Source organism: Thamnophis elegans, chromosome 14 (genome assembly GCF_009769535.1).
Source record: "Thamnophis elegans isolate rThaEle1 chromosome 14, rThaEle1.pri, whole genome shotgun sequence".
Classification (NCBI taxonomy): Eukaryota; Metazoa; Chordata; class Lepidosauria; order Squamata; family Colubridae; genus Thamnophis; species Thamnophis elegans.
In genome coordinates, this window is record NC_045554.1 from 25,858,043 (window position 1) to 25,877,873 (window position 19,831).

At 47.9% G+C, this 19,831-nt stretch overlaps 1 protein-coding gene across 1 annotated transcript in view; it reads right to left on the reverse strand.

The window, feature by feature from the left end:
- Positions 1-6,178: 6,178 nt before the first annotated feature.
- Positions 6,179-19,831, reverse strand: part of CFDP1 (craniofacial development protein 1) — a 32,059-nt gene continuing 18,406 nt past the window's right edge. The window contains exons 6-7 of the mRNA XM_032230518.1: positions 10,137-10,295; positions 6,179-6,937 (exon numbers count right to left, since the gene is read on the reverse strand). Coding sequence (XP_032086409.1) covers positions 6,847-6,937; positions 10,137-10,295 — 250 coding nt within the window. The 3' untranslated portion in view covers positions 6,179-6,846. The remainder of the gene's footprint in view (positions 6,938-10,136; positions 10,296-19,831) is intronic.

Genomic DNA, 19,831 nt, shown 5'->3' on the forward strand with positions numbered 1-19,831 from the left:
ATGTATGTATGTGTATATATGTGTTTATATATATATATATATATATATATATATATATATATATATATATATATATATATATATATATATATATATATATATATATATACATACATACATACACCTTTTTAGGATCTTTCCACACACTCTATTATTTCATTATGCTGTTTCATTAGTGTAGTAATTGGGAGGGGGAATAGTAAGGAGAAGAATTGTAGAATGTGTTATTACCATTCCTTTCTAGAAGCCCAAGGTCATCTTTTGTTTCCACACCTCTGCACCTGACGGAACTAGATGGGTGGAGATGCCAGCGTGGGCGAAGAAGATTGGACCATGTGATGGATTTATGGGTATGGGGATAAGATCATGAACTTTCATCTGGGTGGAATCCCAGGAAGCTTTTAGATTTGGGATTCCACAGTTCATTGCCAACATGTCTGTCTTATTAAATTGGAACTTTAAGGATAGCTCTGCCTTGGACTCTGATTTAATTCTGCATGATATTTGGAATACTGACAACTAGATTGTTTATTATGTCCAAGACACTCAGTTTGTTTCGAAAAAACCTTCAGAAACACAATCTTGCCCCTCTTCAGGGAAGAGTCATGGTTTATGGATTATAAAGCCATGTCTCATTCTTCCCCATCCAGGTTCACACATTGGCATGTGGTTTGGTTGACGGTACAATCACGTTTGTGAGAGTGGCTCTTGGTATGACTCACCCGTGGTTAACTGAACCATGGACGACTCAAGCAACCAAATTTTCTGAGCTTCTACTCCACAGTGAGCCGCAACCTAACCACATTGGTTATGTTTCCATAACGTGATAGAATTAAACGTGATTTTTCTGGTCTCGGGACAATAGTTCCAAAGTAAGTATGGGGAGCAAAACCACGGAATACCTTGGATGAGATGGTATTAAATTGACTTCATTGTGGTTTGAATATTTCATGATGTTAAGTCAGTCCCCAAACATGGGTGGTTAGAAAATTATAGTAAGTTTTCTGCTGCGGGTTTTAAAGACTTTCTAGAGTAGGGGTGTGCAGAATGGCCTTGTTATGACCTGTGGATTTCAACTTCCAGAATTCCTGAGACGGCGCAATCATGGCAATTCCTGGGCATGGCTGGGACAGGAATTCTGGGAGCCAAAGTCCACAGGTTGTAAAAGGGCCATAGTGCCCACCCTTGTTCTACAACCAGAATATCATGCCCCTGTGGGAGCCTGAATCTGTGGAGGAAGACTAGCTGGAACTGGAACCAATGGAGATCGAGGGTGCAGCTTCGTTGGCTTCGGGAAAATGCGGGGAGGAGCAGGACAAGTCAGGCCAGGGCCTTTCTGGATTGGGACAGCTTGTAGGCAGGAAGGAAGGATGACCAAGAGAGGCTAAGAAGTGAACATGAGAGAGAGAGCTCAGGCGATGAGCAGGAACCCCCTCCTCCTGATCCAAGAGCACGGACAGTGGAAAGAAGGCAGGAACAGCGCAGGCTGACTGAACAACTCGGGAGAGCGCCCGGCCTTCTTCACAGGCACACCTGGGGACTGAGAGATAAGGAGATGCTGTGTGGAGGGGCATTTGTCAGGAACAAAAGCCGAATTCATGGAGCGTGGTGTGCTGTTGCTGAGGTTTTGACGTTTCCTGGACTTCTTGCTTTCTTCCTGGACTAATTGCCTAGTTCCTTTGCTTCCTGGAGTCATTGACTTATTCCCTTGCCCTGCTGAGTGGTTTGGCTTTGCAGCCGTTGTGCTCACAGCATTGTGCTGGACTACTTGCAGCCAGAGGCTGCTGGAGGTGTGTGTGTGTGTGTGTGTGTGTGTGTGATCACTTTGCTCCAGGATTGGCCAGAAACGTGGGAGCGTTTGGGGGAAAGTTGGAGCAATAAAGGGGTGGTTTGAACTATCAGCTGGCTGTGTTGCCTCTGTACCATGCCCCGGCTCATCAGACAAGATGTACCAATCAAATGGCTTCCAAGTACAGGATATTGGCTTCCACTTTTGAAGGCAGTGCAAAATCCTGCATGCCCTCATGCACACAAGTGTGTCCTAGGCTGGACGGGAGAACACAACATCTCTGTCACAATTTCCTCCAAACAGCCTCAGGAAGTAAGGGTAGAAAATCATGAACACATTGGACATTGAGTAAGGGTAGCGTCTCAGAAAAGTGCGGCCAGAAATCCTGTCGAGAGTCAGGCGAAGGAAGGAAGGAAGGAAGGAAGGAAGGAAGGAAGGAAGGAAGGAAGGAAGGAAGGAAGGAAGGAAGGAAGGAAGGAAAAGGATGGGTAGAAACAGGGGATTGAATGGGCACAGTTCTCGGGCTTATGATTACAATTGAACCCAAAGTCTGTAGAGATTCTCCGTCATCCAGGTCATGGTTGTCCCAAAGGTGCTTTTTCAAGAGGCAACTGGATTTCCTTGTTGTTTTTTTTCTTTGAAGACATTTCACTTCTCATCCAAGAAACTTCCTCAGCTCTGACGGAAAGGAATGGAAGGATTTATACTCCATGCAGACAGCTGGTCATTGGCGTCCTTTCAGAGTAACTACAGGAACCATTTGTACCAGGGTGAGTTCCGGATCCCACTGCAACGGGGCTGGCCATCCACCACCTGCATGCGTGCACCGTGCGCTTGTGTAACCACCACCCATGATGCGCCAGCTATTCGGCAGAGCATCACGCAGGTGCCGTACACTCTGCCCACATGCGCAAATGGTCCGGTTGGGTCAAATACAGGTAAGGGGAGCTAGCAGGTGGGCAGGCTCTGGAGCACCGGTACACCCACACTGGGTATCATAACCCACCACTGATTTGAACCACTCAGGTGACCCTGGGGACACATATAAACCTCCAAGTGCTTTAGTGACCCTCTAAAGCAGCGATGTCCAAACTTGGGAACTTTAAGACTCGTAGACTTCAAACTCCCAGAATTCCCCAACCTGCATGGACTTTCTCAGCATGGACTGGTGGACTTCAACTCCCAGAATTCCCCAGCCAGCCAGCGAGTCTTAAAGTTCCCAAATTTGGGCGCCCCTGCTCTAAAGAATGCAAACGACCAGCTCCTGTTAAGCGAGTAACATGCTCGTTAAGTGAATTCCTCATTGACTTTGCTTGTCGGAAGGTCACAAAAGGGATCAATGTGACTCTGGGACACTGCAATCGTCATAAATGTGTCAGTTGGCAAGCGCGCAAATTATGATCACGTTTCCCTGAGAATGCTGCAATGTTTGTAGGTTTGAAAAATGGCCATAAGTCACTTTTTTCCCAGTTCGGTTGGAACTGCAGTGATTCACTTAACAACTGTGGCAAGAAAAGTTGTAAAATGGGGCAAAACTCGCTTAACAAATGTTTCACTTAGAAACAGAAACTTTGGCTCAATCGTGGCCTACCTTAACACGACTGAGCCCAACATCCTTAACACGTTGAGGACCACCTGTGTTAAGGGAAGCCATCCTTTAATATCCTAGAGCAAAGTCACGTTAAGAAACAAAAAAACAATCCTGCCCAAAACCACCTTAAATTCTCCACTCCTCCAAGGCGATAAAATATGAAATGTTATTATTTCCAAAGTGCCCCTTTTTCTCAGCATTTTTTTTAATTATTTCATATTAATTGGTTGCTATCATGTGGTTGACACTCCTAAAGCTGGGTTGCATGACTAAAGCTAAAGGGATCCCTAGAGATCACTTATCAGGTCACGGATGATTCGAATCAGTGGGGACCTGAAAGTAAGCCTTTTAAGCGGCCCGGAGGACCAAGGACATTTCGAGGCTAAAAATAAACACTTAAAAATTATAGCAGTTGATGAACTCTTTTCTTCCTACAGGGTACTGTCAAGAGAGCCTGGAAAATAGGACAAGCCTTTTCATTTTTCCCAGACAGAAATGTGTATAAATTTTGACTTCATTAACGCTTGCAGAGAAAAGCATCTTCCTGTTGTGGACTGTCGGCTGTGGGCCCCTCCAGCACCTGAATCAGAGGAGGAGGAGGAGGAGGAGTCGGAGTCAGGACTAGCATCAAGGCAACCTGGGAGCTCCAAGGGGGAAGAGGGAATGGAGCTGGAAGAGAGAGAGTGACAGAAGTGGAGCCTGGGCCATCCGTCAGCCTTCAGATGGAGAGTCAACAGCTCCCAGGTCTGGTGAGGAAGAGGAGGAATGGCTGGGTCCAGTGTCTGATGTGCGGATGCCCAGAAGGCAGAGGAGAGGAGAGCAGTGGAAATCTATGGACCGGCCCTCAGGACGGAAGAGCCACCGCTGCTAGTGAAGCCCCACCCTAGCTCTGGGGATAAAAGGCAGGGGGCGGAGATGAATAAATGTGGCAGACAACTATTCATTTCCCTGCTGGACAGACTTGTTAACCTGTGTTGAGGGAGAAACCTTTTGCTGGGGCTGCCGGCGCTCCTAATAAAGGAATCTTTTGAGTCCACTTCAGAGGGTTTGTCGTGTTTGGGGAGCTGGGTCAGAACACCTCCAAGGTTTAAGAGACCACTCAATCCATTTTGTTTTAAAAATGTTACTGAAGTCACTTATTTTATTAAAAGGTGTACAGTGATGTTCTCTCCCCCTTTTAGAGTCATAGAAGAAAATCTCCCGCCGTCAACTGCCCTGCCAGGGATCTCTTCTCGTGCTGCATGGATGTTCGGTTACATGATGGACAGGATTAGATTGAGGCTGGGAGATAGACGTTAGGATACAAGACAACAGACAATTGGGGGAACAAACATGATAGATAAATTAGATACTAAAAACACACAGCCAAGTGTCCAGCAACATGTTTAAGGGAATTTCCCCAAGAACATTAAGTGAAGAAAGAACTCTTTAGGGCAAGGGTGTCCAAACTTAGGAACTTTAAGACTCATGGATTTCAACTCCCAGAATTCCCCAGGCAGCATGGACTTTTCCAGCATGGACTGGTGGACCTCAACTCCCAGAATTCCCCAGCCAGCATAGACTTCCCCAGCATGGACTGGTGGACTTCAACTCCCAGAATTCCCCAGCCAGCATAGACTGGTGGACTTCAACTCCCAGAATTCCTCAGCCAGCATGGACTGGTAGACTTCAACTCCCAGAATTCCCCAGCCAGCATGGACTTCCCCAGCATGGACTGGTGGACTTCAACTCCCAGAATTCCCCAGCCAGCATAGACTGGTGGACTTCAACTCCCAGAATTCCTCAGCCAGCATGGACTGGTAGACTTCAACTCCCAGAATTCCCCAGCCAGCATGGACTGGTAGACTTCAACTCCCAGAATTCCCATGCTGGCTGGGGAATTCTGAAAGTTGAAGTCCACAAGTCTTAAACTTCCCAAGCTTGGACACCCCTGCTTTAGAAATTCAACCACAGATAGTCCTTGACTTACAACATTCATTTAATGACCGTTTGAAATTACCATGGCAGTGAAAAAGGTGACCTATGCCCATTTTTCACACTTACGACCTTTATATAATCAAAATTTGGACGCTTGGCCACTGAGTCACATTTATGATGGTTGGTGTCCTGGGATCCCGTGATCCCTTTTATGATCTTTCGACCAGCAGAGCCAATGGGGAATCCGAATTCACTTAACAACTGTCTCACTAACTTAATAACTGCAGCGATTCACTTAAGAACTCTGGGAGGAAAGGTCGTAAAAATGGGGCACAGCTCACCTAACAACCGTCTTGCTTAGCCATGGAAATTTGAGGCTGAAGCGTGGTCGTAAGTCGAGGACTCCCTGTATTTGAAAGACAACACAAGGTTAAAACCAACGGCGGTGGAGAGAAACTAGAAGTTATGGCAGATGTCGCTTCCTAGGCTCCTATCAGCCCTCTGGGCTCCATGCTGTCTAAAGATGCATCTGACCCTGGGCTGCAAGACCCGAATGAGCACTAGATGGCAGCAAAGAGACACCGTGAAATAACCTTGGCTGCCATCTAATGGCTGTTTAGGATGCTGTAATCCTGGTATATGAAAAAAAAAACTTATTTAAAGTGGATATTTAAAAACATGGCTAAGAAAAAGAGAAAGAAAAAATATCAAGGACTACCTTATGACAGCTTTCAACGCTGTCCGCCCTAGAAGGTGAAATCGGGACGGAGAGGGTGAGTTTGCAAAAGCGCCTTTTGGGGAGGGAAACGGGGTTCCTCTGGGGTCGCCGGAGGCCTGCCTGGTCCCCTTGGCCAAGAGGGGAAGAAAGACACACTTGCCAGAACTGTTTTAACTCTTTATTCAAGGCAAGAAGGGAGATGCTGGCTTCCCTCCCTCCTTCCCTCCCACGCAGACGGCTGCTCTTAGGGGGCTCCTGCAGGGCCTGAGCGCTCGCAGGGGCTGCTTTAAAAAAAACCCAAACACCTGGGAAAAAAGGAATTAAAAACAAAACAAAACAGGAGGAAACCTGAGGATTCCTGAATGGGAAAGTCTTTTAGGAAAGCAGGTGGGATAGGCCTACTTTACTCCCCAGAACCCAATTGGACTGATCCAATGTAAGACTTCAGTGTGCGTGTGTGTGTGCTGTGTGAGGAGCTTTTCAGTGGCACAAGGAGGCCACGGGTGCCAGCAACGTGGGGATCCCAGGGCTGGTATCATGCAGAACCAGCGCCCGGGAGACGGGTGCAAGCAGGAGGGGATGGCAGTGACTGCATCATCAGAGTCTGCTGTGTTCTTCCAAACTACCCAAAAAACGTGGACAGCTGGGAATCGGCCTTGCAGCCCCTTCCCCAGCCGAGAAACGGGCAACGGGACGCGCCCAGTTTAAACTATCTGCTGCCCGGAGCTGCTCCCTTGGCCTGGCAAAGTCCTCTGTTCACCTATTGGCTATTGCAGGGGGAGAGAAGACCCGGAGATGGCTGGATTCGGAGAGTCGGATTCGGCCCATGGATCAGGATTTCATGTTGCTCAGGCGGATCTCTCGCTCGTGCTCGAACTGACGGTAATCCACTCTTTCCAGGAAGGCGCGTCTCTCCAGGTACCTGCAGGGAGGAAGCACAGTTATCTCTCCAGAGAGAACATGGCAGATTTCGGATGGGCTGGGTGTTGTGGTCTGTCGACCGCCGGCCCCTCCAGCAGCCAAATCAGAGGTGGCAGCGGTGTGGGAATCAGGGCCAGCATCAGGGCAACCTGGGAGCTCCGAGGGGGAAGAAGGACTGAAGCTGGCAGAGAGAGAGAGAGGCAGAGCCTGGGCCGTCCATCAGCCCTCAGATAGAGTCAACAGCCTCCAGGTTTGGAGGTGGCTGATGAGGAAGAGGAGGAACAGCTGGGTCCAGTGCCTGACACAGAGATGCCCAGAAGGCAGAGGAGAGGAGAGCAATGGAAATCTATGGGCCGTCCTTGGGACAGAAGAGCCACCGCTGCTAGTGAAGCTCCACTCTAGCTCTGGGGATAAAAGGTAGGGGGTGGAGATGAATAGAAGTGGCAGAGGAGAGGAGAGCAGTGGAAATCTATGGGCCGGCCCGCAGGACAGAAGAGCCACCGCTGCTAGTGAAGCCCCACTCTAGTTCTGGGGATCAAAGGCAGGGGGCAGAGATGAATAGGTGTGACATAGAACTATTCATCTCCCTGCTGGATGGACTTATTAGCCTGCGGTGAGAGAGAAACATTTTGCCGAGGCTGCCAGTGCTCCTAATAAAGGAATCTTTGAGTTCACTTCAGAGGGTTTGTTGTGTTTGGGGAGCTGGGTCAGAACTCAGGGAGGCTGGATAGCTAGAAAGAGGGCAGTGCCTCTCCTGGCTTTATTTCCCTTCCTTCCTCTTGGAAGGAAGGAAGAATTCCTTGCCACAAGTCCGAATTAAGGAATTAATTTGCCACATCTCTGAATTAAGCTTGGCAGCTATGCCTTTCACTTTTGGACTCACCCACGGCCAGATTAGTCGCGCTTACCCCCAAAGAGCTTGTGTTGACAACGCAACAGGCAACTTTATATATGGCTAGAAAGAAAATGAGGGGTGCTTATTTCTTTCTGCCCCCTTTTTCCAGGAAATAACTCAGATTGCCCAGGTGGTTATCAGATACAAATCACTTTCTCAATAATTGCAAAGACAGCACATGCCATGGAAGTCAATGCAGGCGCTGAGCCATGGTGGCACAGCGAATACAATGCAGTATTGCAGGGCTGAGTTTCCCCACTGCCAGGAGTTTGGACCTGACCAAAGACTCCTGGCTGATTCAGCCTTCCATCCTTCTGAGGTTGGTAAAATGAGGAGCCAGATTGTTGGGGATAAGAGGCTGATGTTGCAAACTACCCGGTAAAACACTCCGGGGAGGTATATAAATCTAAGTACTGTTGCTTTATAGTTTTGCGGGGAGGGCTTTGTAAGGCTCTCTGCACCCTGAAGCTGAAGATGGTCCAGAGATTTATCCCATATAAGGCCAGACGTGTAGGAGACGACCAGGCTGAGCCCGAGGGAGGAGTCAAGCAGGTCAGCAGTTTAGAGTCCTTTCCGGCCCACAAGAGATCTAACCCAACCTACCTTGAATTCTGTTGATTCTTATCTACCACCAATTTGCTTTGACAGTTAGTAGTCCAGATCCTTGTAGAGAGCTAGCATGGAATAAACTTGTACTCATTTGAACCATCCTGGTTCCCAATTTCTTGTATCTGACAAGAACATTACCATACACACCACCACGATTAAGGCCTGGGATTTACCGTATTTTTGGGAGTATAAGAGGGTGAAAGAGGATGAAAATCTGGGTGTGTCTTAGACACTGAATACAGCATTTTTGGCCTCCCGAAATTCTACCCCCTTCACAAAAATGGACTTGCAGAGGGTTTGGGAGGCCTGCAAAGTGCTCCTGGGAGTGAAAAATTGGCCGTTTTTTGCTTGATTTTGCCCCCAGGAATACCCTACAAGCCTCTTAAAGGCTATGCATGCCCTTTTCTGGCAAAAAGGCCCCATTTTCATAAAAAAATGGGTCATTTTTTGCTCATTTTTGCCCTCCCAGCCCCCAAGAGCACTTTGCAGGGCTCTCAAACTCTCTGCATGCTCTGTTTTTCACAAAAATGAGGTGTGCAGAGAGTTTGGGAAGTCTGCAGAGTGCAAAAACCTTTTTTTTTAATTTATCTTTTCAAAATCTTGGTGCATCTTATAATCCGAAAAATACAATATGTTCTTCTTTTGTTCTTCTGGAACATTAAGTCCAGCCACAGAAAGGTCAGGCTTGGTTTACCCAGAACAACTAAACTATTGCATAAGGGTTTGTGTGTGTTTTACCTATAGTGTCAACTCTGAAGCTGGCCTGACTGAGGCCATCTTGGAGGCTTCAGTGTTGCCACAATGGTGAAGAGGGATGGGGAGGGGGGGAATAGAGATAGCTGGAATTTTGTAGCCAAAAGAAAATAGTTTCCCTTGAGAACCAAGGACATTCCCACAGGCGGCTGAAGAGAGGTGGAGTGAAGTTTCCAAGCAACCGCATAGGACCTTGATTGGACCGTGTGACTGATTGTTTGGGAAAGGGGAAAACACTTTTACTTTTAATTAGGTGAAAACCGTGGGAACCTTTAGAGTCAGTTTTCACCAGTCTGTGCCAATATGATCTATCCAATAAATTTGTTCTTTGAGAAACCTGCTTGCATTGGAGTTCTGTTTGCTATGGGGGTATTACCTGGAACCCTGACATTAAACCGACTCCAAGGCAAGGAAGTTAGCAATAGCAATAGCAGTTAGACTTATATACCGCTTCATAGGGCTTTCAGCCCTCTCTAAGCGGTTTACAGAGTCAGCATATCGCCCCCACAGTCTGGGTCCTCATTTCACCCACCTCGGAAGGATGGAAGGCTGAGTCAACCTTGAGCCGGTGAGATTAGAACCGCTGAACTGCAGATAACAGCCAGCTGTAGTGGCCTTCAGTACTGCACCCTAACCACTGCACCACCTCGGCTCCCTCATGTATAGGTTGCATCAACTCAAGCAAAGGGTTGACAGAGCCATGATTTGTCCCAAATTCTGCTTCTGCTTGCTAAAGCCCAAACCCAAGGGGGATGACCGCATCACGGTCCCAGGAACCTGAGGAACTGGTGCGAACACTGAGTGGAGCATCAAGGTTCTTGAGGAATCTCACGAGCATTTTAAAAAAAAATCAGGGAAGAAACAATGCTGCTTTTAGGAGCGTGAGCAGCCAATGTCACCCATCAAGCAAGTTGCCAAGGGAACAGAACGTTGCTTTTCTTACCCATCTTTCCCTCTGTTGTGGATGGCCAGTTCGTCGCCGATGCCTTCTTCTTCTTTGAAGGTCTCCCAGTCCAGCTTGGATTTCTCCAGCGTGCTCATTTTCTGCTTCTTGGAGCCAATCTTCCCCAGGAGGCTGTTAATACCACTAGGCCGCTTCACTCTGCCAAGGTAAAGCAGAAGATAAAGGCAACTTTGAAGTGTTGGGCGGACCCACTTCTCCAACTCCTGGACCAGATGCCACCCTGGCCCTTCCGCAGAAGATCATCTCGGTTTGTTCATCACAACCCCTGTTTCCAGAGAGGAGATTGGGAATTCCCAGTCTAGGGAAGAGAAGGACCAGGGGAGACAGGATAGCAGTCTTCCAGTATCCGAGGGACTGCCACAGAGAGGAGGGGGGTCAAGCTACTTTGTTTTCCTGAAAACAAGACCCTCCCCCCGGATAATAAGCCAAATCGGGCTTTTGAGCACATACACCAAAATAAGCCCTCCGTGAAAATATTGCAACGCAGCAGCAGCCATGAAGTGACCACGCTCGCCGCCTCCTGCACCTCAAAAATAATAAGACCTCCCCGAAAATAAGGCCAAGGGCTTATTTCGGGGGTCAAAAGAAAATAAGACCCTGTCTTATTTTTCGGGGGGACATGGTAATTTCCAAAGCACCCAAAGTCCAAACAAGGAATAATGGATGGAAACTGAACAAGGAAAGATTCAATCTAGAAATAAGGAGGAATTTCCTGACAGGGAGAACAATCAATCGATGGAACAGAAGTTGCCTTTGGAAGTTGTGGGGGCTTCATCCTTGGAGGCTTTCAAGAAGAGACTGGACTGCCCTCTGTCAGAAGGGTCTCCTGCTTGAGCAGGGTGGGGGTTTGGACTAGATGACCTACAAGGTCCCTTCCAACTCTCTTAATCTGAATCTATCTAAGATGATCAAAAACCCGGAGACGAAAACATGAAGAACAGTTGCAGTCTAGTGAAGAGAAGGACCAAGGAGGACAGGATAGCATCTTCCAATATTTGAGAGGATGCCACAGAGGGGGTCAAACTATTTTCCAAAGCACCTGAAGGCCAGACAAGGAATAATGGATGGAAAGTGATCAAGGAGAAATTCAACCTAGAAATAGGGAGGAATTTTCTGACCGTGAGAACCATCAACCCGTGGAACAGAAGTTGCCTTCGGAAGTCATGGGAGCTTCATCACTGGAGGCTTTCAAGAAGAGACTGGACTGCCCTCTGTCAGAAGGGTCTCCTGCTTGAGCAGGGGGGTGGGTTGGACTAGATCAGTGGTCCCCAACCCCCGGTCCGCGGACCGGTGCCGGGCCGTGGAGTACCTGGCACCGGGCCACGCAGCGGCCGGGGGCCATGATCGCTGCAGCGGCCGGGGGCCATGATCGCTGCAGCGGCCGGGGGCCATGATCGCTGCAGCGGCCGGGGGCCATGATCGCTGCAGCGGCCGGGGGCCATGATCGCTGCAGCGGCCGGGGGCCATGATCGCTGCAGCGGCCGGGGGACATGATCGCTGCAGCGCAAAGGCTCCTGGGCCGTGCACAACGCCCCCCCACCCCTGCGCGTGCTCAGCGGGCCACGGTAAAATTATCAAAGGCTGACTGGTCCGCGGCGATAAAAAGGTTGGGGACCACTGGACTAGATGACCTACAAGGTTCCTTCCAACTCTGCCAATCTGTATCTGTAACTTCAATAAGGGGGGCGTCTTTGGAGCCAATCCTGCATTGTGGCTCTAACTAGCTCAGCTGTACTACAAATGACAGTGATTCAGCTTGAGCTGAAAATGCGGAGAGCATCCTATGACAGAGGCGAGCCAGGCACAGCCTGGTTTTCAAATCATGTTTATCCTCACCTCTGAATGATTAACCAAGACAGAGAAGAGATCCAGTTCTGAACGATTCTAAAGTGGGAATTGTGGTTCGAGGCATCAATTTTATGGCTGCTGTATGGAGAATACTCTGTACAGAATATTCTCTACACTCTACTCTGCTGAATACTCAGCAGATTGTGAAATTTTATTTCACAATCCTCACTGCAGAGGGTTAACACAAGAGCTTTTGATTGTTCTAAAATCTAAATGCCACCTCATTGTTAATTCCCACAGTCATGTGGTCAACATTGGGGTGCTTGCCAGTTTATGACAATTGCACACTCCCGAGGTCATGGATTGTAACCTTCCCAGCTGGCTTCTGATAGGCAGAATCGATGGGGGAAGCTGGATTAACGACTGCATGATTCATGTTAAAACTGCAGTAATTCGCTTAACGGTGGCGACAAAGGTCATAAAATGGGGCACGACTCACTTAACAACTGCCTTGCTCAGCAATGGAAATTTTGGACTCAGCTGTTGTCAAGGATACCAAAGTACCTGAAGGCAGGACAAGAAGCAATGGATGGAAACTAATCAAGGACAGAAGCAACTTGGAATTAAGAAGAAATTTCCTTCCAGTGAGAACAATTAACCAGCGGAACTGCTTGCCACCAGACGTTGTGGGTGCCTCATCAGTGGACATTTTAAAGAAGAGATTGGCTAGCCATTTGTCTGGAATGGTAGAGGGTTTCCTGCTTGAGCAGAGGGTAGGACTAGAAGACCTCCAAGGTCCCTTCCAACTCTCTTATTTTGTTATTCTAACTTTCTATATTGCGCTCCTCAATATGAAAAGTCGACCTACCCATCCACCGAATCCTCTTTTCGCTTCCAGGCCTCTTTGTGAAACAGCAACAAGGTTTTAAGCAACCCAAATTGCCGTATCCAATTGCATCCAACAAGTGGATTTCTTAATCCCATCGGACAGGCTTAATATAAAATGCAAAGCACTTGACATGCAGGATAAGCAAACCTAAAATACCATTTCTTTGGGGCCCTGCACTAAAACCGGCTCCCCACTGGTTGCCAAACGCCTCCATCGCCAATTCTTCAGCACGATGAACGGTAACCACGAAGGAGCCACAGGCTTGGCTCTCCCCTAGCGAGAAAGGCCACCCCCTAAGTGACAATGGTGTAGCCCTGAGGGCAGACAGAAAGCACCGCACAACCGTACAGGGCCCACTGCGGATCAGTCACAAAATCCGTGAAGCGCAAAGTCGTGTCATCCATTAGCAGAGGCTTTACAGCTGTACAGCAGATTTTGTTTTGCATTCCCGGGAGAACTTTCCTTCCATCGACCTAAGGCCCTCCTGAAAAATCTGGAAAGGAAATGACTGGCATTCTTAAGCAGATGAAACAGGCGGAAAGCCACGACAAGCGCAGAGATCCCCAAAGTTCAGGATATTTTAATGAACCACTCAAGGAAAAAAAAAAAGACTTTTCCAAGCCTCGTTTTTTTTCCCCCAGTTAGAAACTCTTTCTCCATGAATCACAGGCAAAGTTTAAAGGAATGAGGTCTGTGTTCGGATGAGCAGACTGGCTAAATGTTGATAACATGTTTATTTCCTGGCTTCCTTCGAATGCCAAATAGGCACAGCAATAGCACTTAGACTTATATACAACTTCCCAGTGCTTCCCAGCTCTCTCTCAGCAGTTTAGAGTCAGCCTATTTGCCCCCAACAATCTGGGTCCATATTTTACCCACCTCGGAAGGATGGAAGGCTGAGTCAACCATGAGATGGTGAGAATCGAAGTCATGGCAGTGGGCAGCCTGTAATACTGCATTCTAACAGGAAGGAAGGAAGGAAGGAAGGAAAATAGCAATAGCACTTAGACTTATATACAGCTTCATAGTGCTTTCCAGCCCTCTCTAAGCAGTTTACAGAGTCAGCCTATTTGCCCTCAACAATCTGGATCCTCATTTTACCCACCTTGGAAGGATGGAAGGCTGAGGGAGGAAGAAAGGAAGGAAGGAAGGAAGGAGGGAGGGAAGGAAGGGGGGAGGGAGGACAATTGGCAATTGCACTTAGATTTATATACCACTTCACAGTGCTTTAGAGCCTTCTCTAAGTGGTTTACAGAGTCAGCCTATTTGCCCCCAACAATCTGGGTCCTCATTTTACTCTCCTCAGAAGAATGGAAGGCTGAGTCAACCAGAAGGAAGGAAGGAAGGAAGAAGGAAGGAGAAGGAAGGGCAATAGCACTTATTATATACCGCTTCACAGTGCTTTACAGCCCCCTCTAAGTGGTTTATAGAGTCAGCTTATTTGCCCCCAACGATCTGGTTCCCCATTTTACCCACCTCAGAAAGTTGGTAAATATAATCCTTTCCCACTGCAAAATACGGGGAGGCCTTAATGGACCACCTTAATGGAGCCCCGCCCGTTACAGTTGCATCATAATGGTTGTAAAACAGGCTGATCACACAACCGACTGATTTGCGGCAGTTGTTAAGTGAACCCATAGTTTCCTACAGGGGCAGCTTTCCTGAAAATCGGAAATGCTGATTTGGGGCAAAACATCATAAAATGTGATCGTGGGACACTGTAAAGGCAGCCTGTTGCCAAATCCGGTCCCGTGACTGCAGGTGGGTGTCCTGGTTGTCAGAACGTCAAATCTGAGCCTTAAATCCTCTCTTTTCAGAGTAGCCATAATGTTGAACGATCGCTAAGTGACTGGTCGTAAATTGAGAACTACTTATACATTTATTTATTTATTTTTGGCCTCCCCATCAAAGATGGTTCCTATTTTTCTACTTGCATTTTTTATGTGCTTTCGAACTGCTAGGTTGGCAGAAGCTGGGACAAGTCACCGAGGCTCACTCTGTTACATGGTGCTAGGGATTCAAACCACCAACCTTTCTGATCGACAACCTCAGCATCTTAGCCACTGAGCCATAAAGCAGAACAAAAGTGACAATTCGGCTGAGCAGAGTCACAAAACAAGCAAATTGTGCAAACCCAGAAGCCACAGACGGAAGCCTTGCCATTGCTGTGAACTCCCCAAGTTAGGCCAACCCCAACTCCTCTGTACAGAAATATTTATGGTTATTTCTTCCTGGGAAAACCATCTGCTTCTCCTGGGAAACACTGCAGGCCCCCTAACCAAATCTCTGGTTTAAGAAACTCCCACTATAGTCTGAAATTCAGGGGACATGCTGCGAGCAAACCACATTAAACCAAGTTGTTTTAACCATGGCTTGTCACATTAAGCCACAAAGGGAGGAGTTCGTGCACCACAATAACCAATGACAGGATGGTTTAATAGGATGTGTCATGCCAATCACACAAACGAGCTCCCGGGATAAAATGGGTTTGCTTTGGTATATGGAATTTATCACTTAATGGCTGCAAAGTGCTTGGATGAGAACTATTGCAGCGTATCAAGCGACACCATGAGATGCTCCCTCGAGGGGGAATTCCTTGCGGCATCAAGTAATTTAAAAATGGTATGCATCAGCTGAGGCTCATGTGCACAGTTTTCTCCAGGAATGAAGGCACATGTCAGGACTGCCATCCCGCAGGGGTCAGAGTGCAGTACTGCAGCCACTTCTGCTGCCTGCCGGCTGCCTGCAATTTAACAATTTGAATCTCACCAGGCTCAAGGTTGACTCAGCCTTCCGTCCTTCCGAGGTGGGTAAAACGAGGACCCAGATTGTTGGGGAGGATGACATTTGTAAGCGACTTAGAGAGGATTGTAAAGCACTGTGAAGCGGTATATGTCTAAGTGCTATTCCTTCCTTCCTTCCTTCCTTCCTTCCTTCCTTCCTGTTAGAATGCAGTATTGCAGGCTAACTCTGTCCACTGCCATGACTTCAATTCTCACCATCTCATGGTTGACTCAGCCTTCCATCTTTCTGAGGTGGGTAAAATGAGGACCCAATTTGTTGGGGGCAAGAGGCTGACTCTGTCAACTGCTGAGAGAGGCTGTAAAGCACTGTGAAGCGGTATGTATTGTATTTGGTTTATTTGGTATATAAGTCGAAGTGCTTTTGCTACTGCCTGCTGTCAGCCTGCCATGCTTGAAGGGGAGAAAGAGCTGTGGAGTGGGATGAAGTGTGTGTGCGTTAGCATGAGAGGAAACGAAGCCATGCATCGTGCCATCCTGTGACAGTCGTTAGCCATTCCCAGGTTGCACTATGGAATGCACCCCACTATAAGCCAGGGATCCTTACCCAAACAATTGGTTAGCACCTAATTGGACGCTCACCGATAGCTAGGTGTCGTAGGGGCGGTGGAGTGTGTATGCATGCACAGCGTGCGTGCACGACCAGGACGCCTGGTCCCATGCACAGCGTACCGACAGCGACAGGGAGAGGAACCCACCACTGGCCAGCACCTTGCTGCACCGAGCACTGGGGCTACCTTTCAGAGCTGCTCCAAGTTAGGGTTGCCGAAACCACCTGCCGGATCCCTGCTCTGAGTCTGCCCCTTGGAGTCTAGCGTTGTGTCTTTGAGAAAAATGCTTCTTAAGTACAGAAGCTGGATTTGGTTCCCAGGCGCCTTTTCCGTAGCGGCTTCAAGCTCCTCTTTTGGCTGGGGACAGCGAATCTGTGCTTTGCAGCTGGTTCCCAGTTTCCACGCAGCGCCGAGCAGTTTAATGAAGGACAGATGCTCAACACAGTTCCCCTCTTCCTCCTCCGTTGCTACTACTGCTTGAATGAGTCAGCCCTTCCCTTGCTAATTGCTACTCCTTGTCCAGGTTGGAAAGGCGTCCAGGAGTTGCAGCCCCAAGCTGAACCCACTAAATCAGGGGTGGCAAACTCAATTTCATTGAGGGCCACATCAGGGCTGTGGTTGACCTTAGGGGCCCTGGCTGACTGGGTGGGTGTGGCCAGCTTGATGCCACTCCCCAAACTGCTGACATGTTTCCTCTTCGCACTGGGTAGACCGGGCTGAAGCCACGTGGGCCAGACCCTTACATTTTCCAAGATGGTCCCTCGGGCTGATCTGACCACATCGCAGGCCAGATGTGGCCTGCTGGCTTTGTGTTTGACACCCCTGCACTAAATCAAGGATGTCCAAGATTTGGGGATTAAGATTTGTGGACTTCAACTCCCAGAATTCCTTCTGGAAGTTGAAATCCACAGGTCTTAAAGACGCCAAAGTTGGATACCCCTCCTCTAAATCCACGAAAGGCCAGGTGGACAGGATTAACTTGCCTCCAGAAATCGTGGGTGCTCCATCACTGGAGGTTTTTAAGAAGAGACTGGACAGTCCCTTGTCTGAGATGGTAAAGGCTCTCCTGCTTGAACAGGGGGCTGGACTAGAAGACCTCTAAGGTCCCTTATAACTTATCCTAAATCCTAAACGGATTTAGCAAACGGATGGAGCAAAAACAGTGAGGGAACCCAAAGCTGTACACAGAAGGAGCCATGGTTTGCTAAACCCACAGGAAATGAATTCCACAGATGGCCACCAGCCGGGACAGCCAAAAATAAAATAAAAAACCCGCTCCGAAATAGATTTCTCAAAAATGAAGCAAACTCAGGACAAAGCAGCGAGATTGTCGCAGAAATCCTGCAACTGGACTCCGGGGTTAGGCTTTGAAGCTCTGCCCTGGGGTCTTTCCTTAGCAAAGAGACCCTCTCGCGAGCTGAGTTCCAGGCTAAGCATATGTTGCATTTCTCAGCAAATGGGCCCAACTTCTAAAGCAACTTATTCATTTAATCAATTTTGTTCCTCTGCAGAAGGGCTCCAGTTGTGCAGGGGATGGACACACCGAGGCACACAGAGGTCTACTCCAGTTTGACAAAAAGAGATTTCCAACGGTGATTAAATCTGGATGGCTTGTCAGTTGTGACATCACGGGGACAAGAGCTGCCTGAAAGGCTCAGAGGACCAGGCAAGGTCTTGCGCCCCCTGGTGGCTGGATCTTCTTCTTCTTCTTGTGCCATATCTGTCATTGGAGGTTGGCAATCCTATTTTAATCAACATAAAAGCACGAAAAAGCAGTGCTGAGTTTTGTCCAAACCGGCCTCTTAGATTTTTGAAGCCATGAAGCTCTTCTTCTGCCTGGACCTCCTTTGCCTTCAATCTTTCCCTGGAGGATTAAGCAAAGGAAGCCGTATTTTTCCGGGTGTCGCATCCCATGTCCAAAATATACTAACTTTTGCTTTTTGATGGTTTTGATGATTTTACCTTCGCTTTCGCAGGCGGCTCCTCCTTTCTGTTTTTGTCAGCTCAGCTTATACATAACAGCTGCCTGTCAATCCACATTTCCAATGCTTCCGGTCTCTCTTCACGTGGTTTCCTGTCAGAGTCCAACTCTTCACTCCGTAGGACAGGAATTTATTCATTGCACAGACTCCACGCTCCATACGCAGAGTGGAGGATTTCCACAAAAACGTGGGTTCCTGATAAGACTTCAGGGAGCCCCCGACAGTGTCAGGCCTGCAGCCATGTCCCTTTTGGATCTTTGGCCTGCCACACTTCTGTTCTATTATGTTGTTTCTATAGGAGGGGGGATTGTAGGAGTGAGATGCGAGGTAGCCGTAACAACCTTCTTTCTAGAAAGCCAAGGTCATCCTTTGTCTCTGCACCTCTGCACCTGACCGGAACTGGATGGGTGGAACTGCCAGCATGGCAGTGGGAGATTGGACCATGGGATGGACTGGTGTGTGTGTGTGTGGGGGCAAGATCTTGAACTTGGGTGAGGAAAACCGGGAAGCTTTCAGATTCGGGTTTTCCCAGATGTGCCAGCGTGGCTCTCTTCATAAATTGGAACTTCAAGCAATACTTTGCCTCAGATTGTGATTTAATTTTGGATGCTATCTGCAACACTGACGGACAGTGAGCCCAACAGTTCATTTAGTGACTGTTCAAAGTTACACTGGGAAAAAGGGACTCATGATCGTGTTTCGCACTTATGACGTTTACAGCATCCCATGGTCACGTGACCAGAGTTCAAATGCTTGGCAACCGGTTCATATTTATGACGGCTGCAGTGTCCTGGGGCCATGTGGATTCCCCTTTGTGACCTCCACACAAGCAAAGTGAGTGGGGAAGCCAGATTCACTTAACAACCATGTTACTAACAAGCAGCCGTTTGGGATAAGGATGCTGGTAAATGTAAGATAGATCCAGCACTCAGGCTTCGGTGGTTTAAAGAACTGAAATAACGAATCTAACTTATCCAAACTGAGCAGGATTAGATGGAACATGACTGAACTCTTTTCCTAATTGCAATCTCATTAGCGGGAAGGTTCTGCCTATTATAGCAACAGGGCCTGCTGTAGAAAGACACACGGAATATTTGGAAATAAAAACAAATAATGAAGCCTCTGAGACATTAATGATTAGGTACGTGTAGTTTAATGAAAAGAAAGACTGGGGTGACAGGATAGCAGCGTTCCAATACTTGAGGGGCTGCCATAAAGAAGAGGGAGTCACACTATTCTCCAAAGCACTAGAAGTCAGGACAAGAAGCAATGGGTAGAAACTAATCAAGGAGAGAGGCAACCTGAAACTAAGGAAGAATTTCCTGGCAGTGGAAGGGAAGAAGGTGGGGAGAAGGGAAGAGTTAACCAGATGCTTTCGGTGCAAAAAAACAGATCCGGCTTTGCTTCTGTAACCATTTGGCATGAGTAAAATGTACTTTCACTACTGATGGGAATCAAGGGTCTTTCTTGTCTAACTCACCAAAATGGGCTGGCTGACAATACTATGGGAGTGAATCTTCCCTCTCCTGCCAAATAAATCTCAGGGGACTGCTTCACTGTATCCATCCATTTCCTTTCTAGGTTGGGTGAGGAAGAAGGAAACTCCCTGGTAATGACTTCCAGGAGGCTTTAAGCAAATCAGTCAATTCCCGCTGGTTCTAAA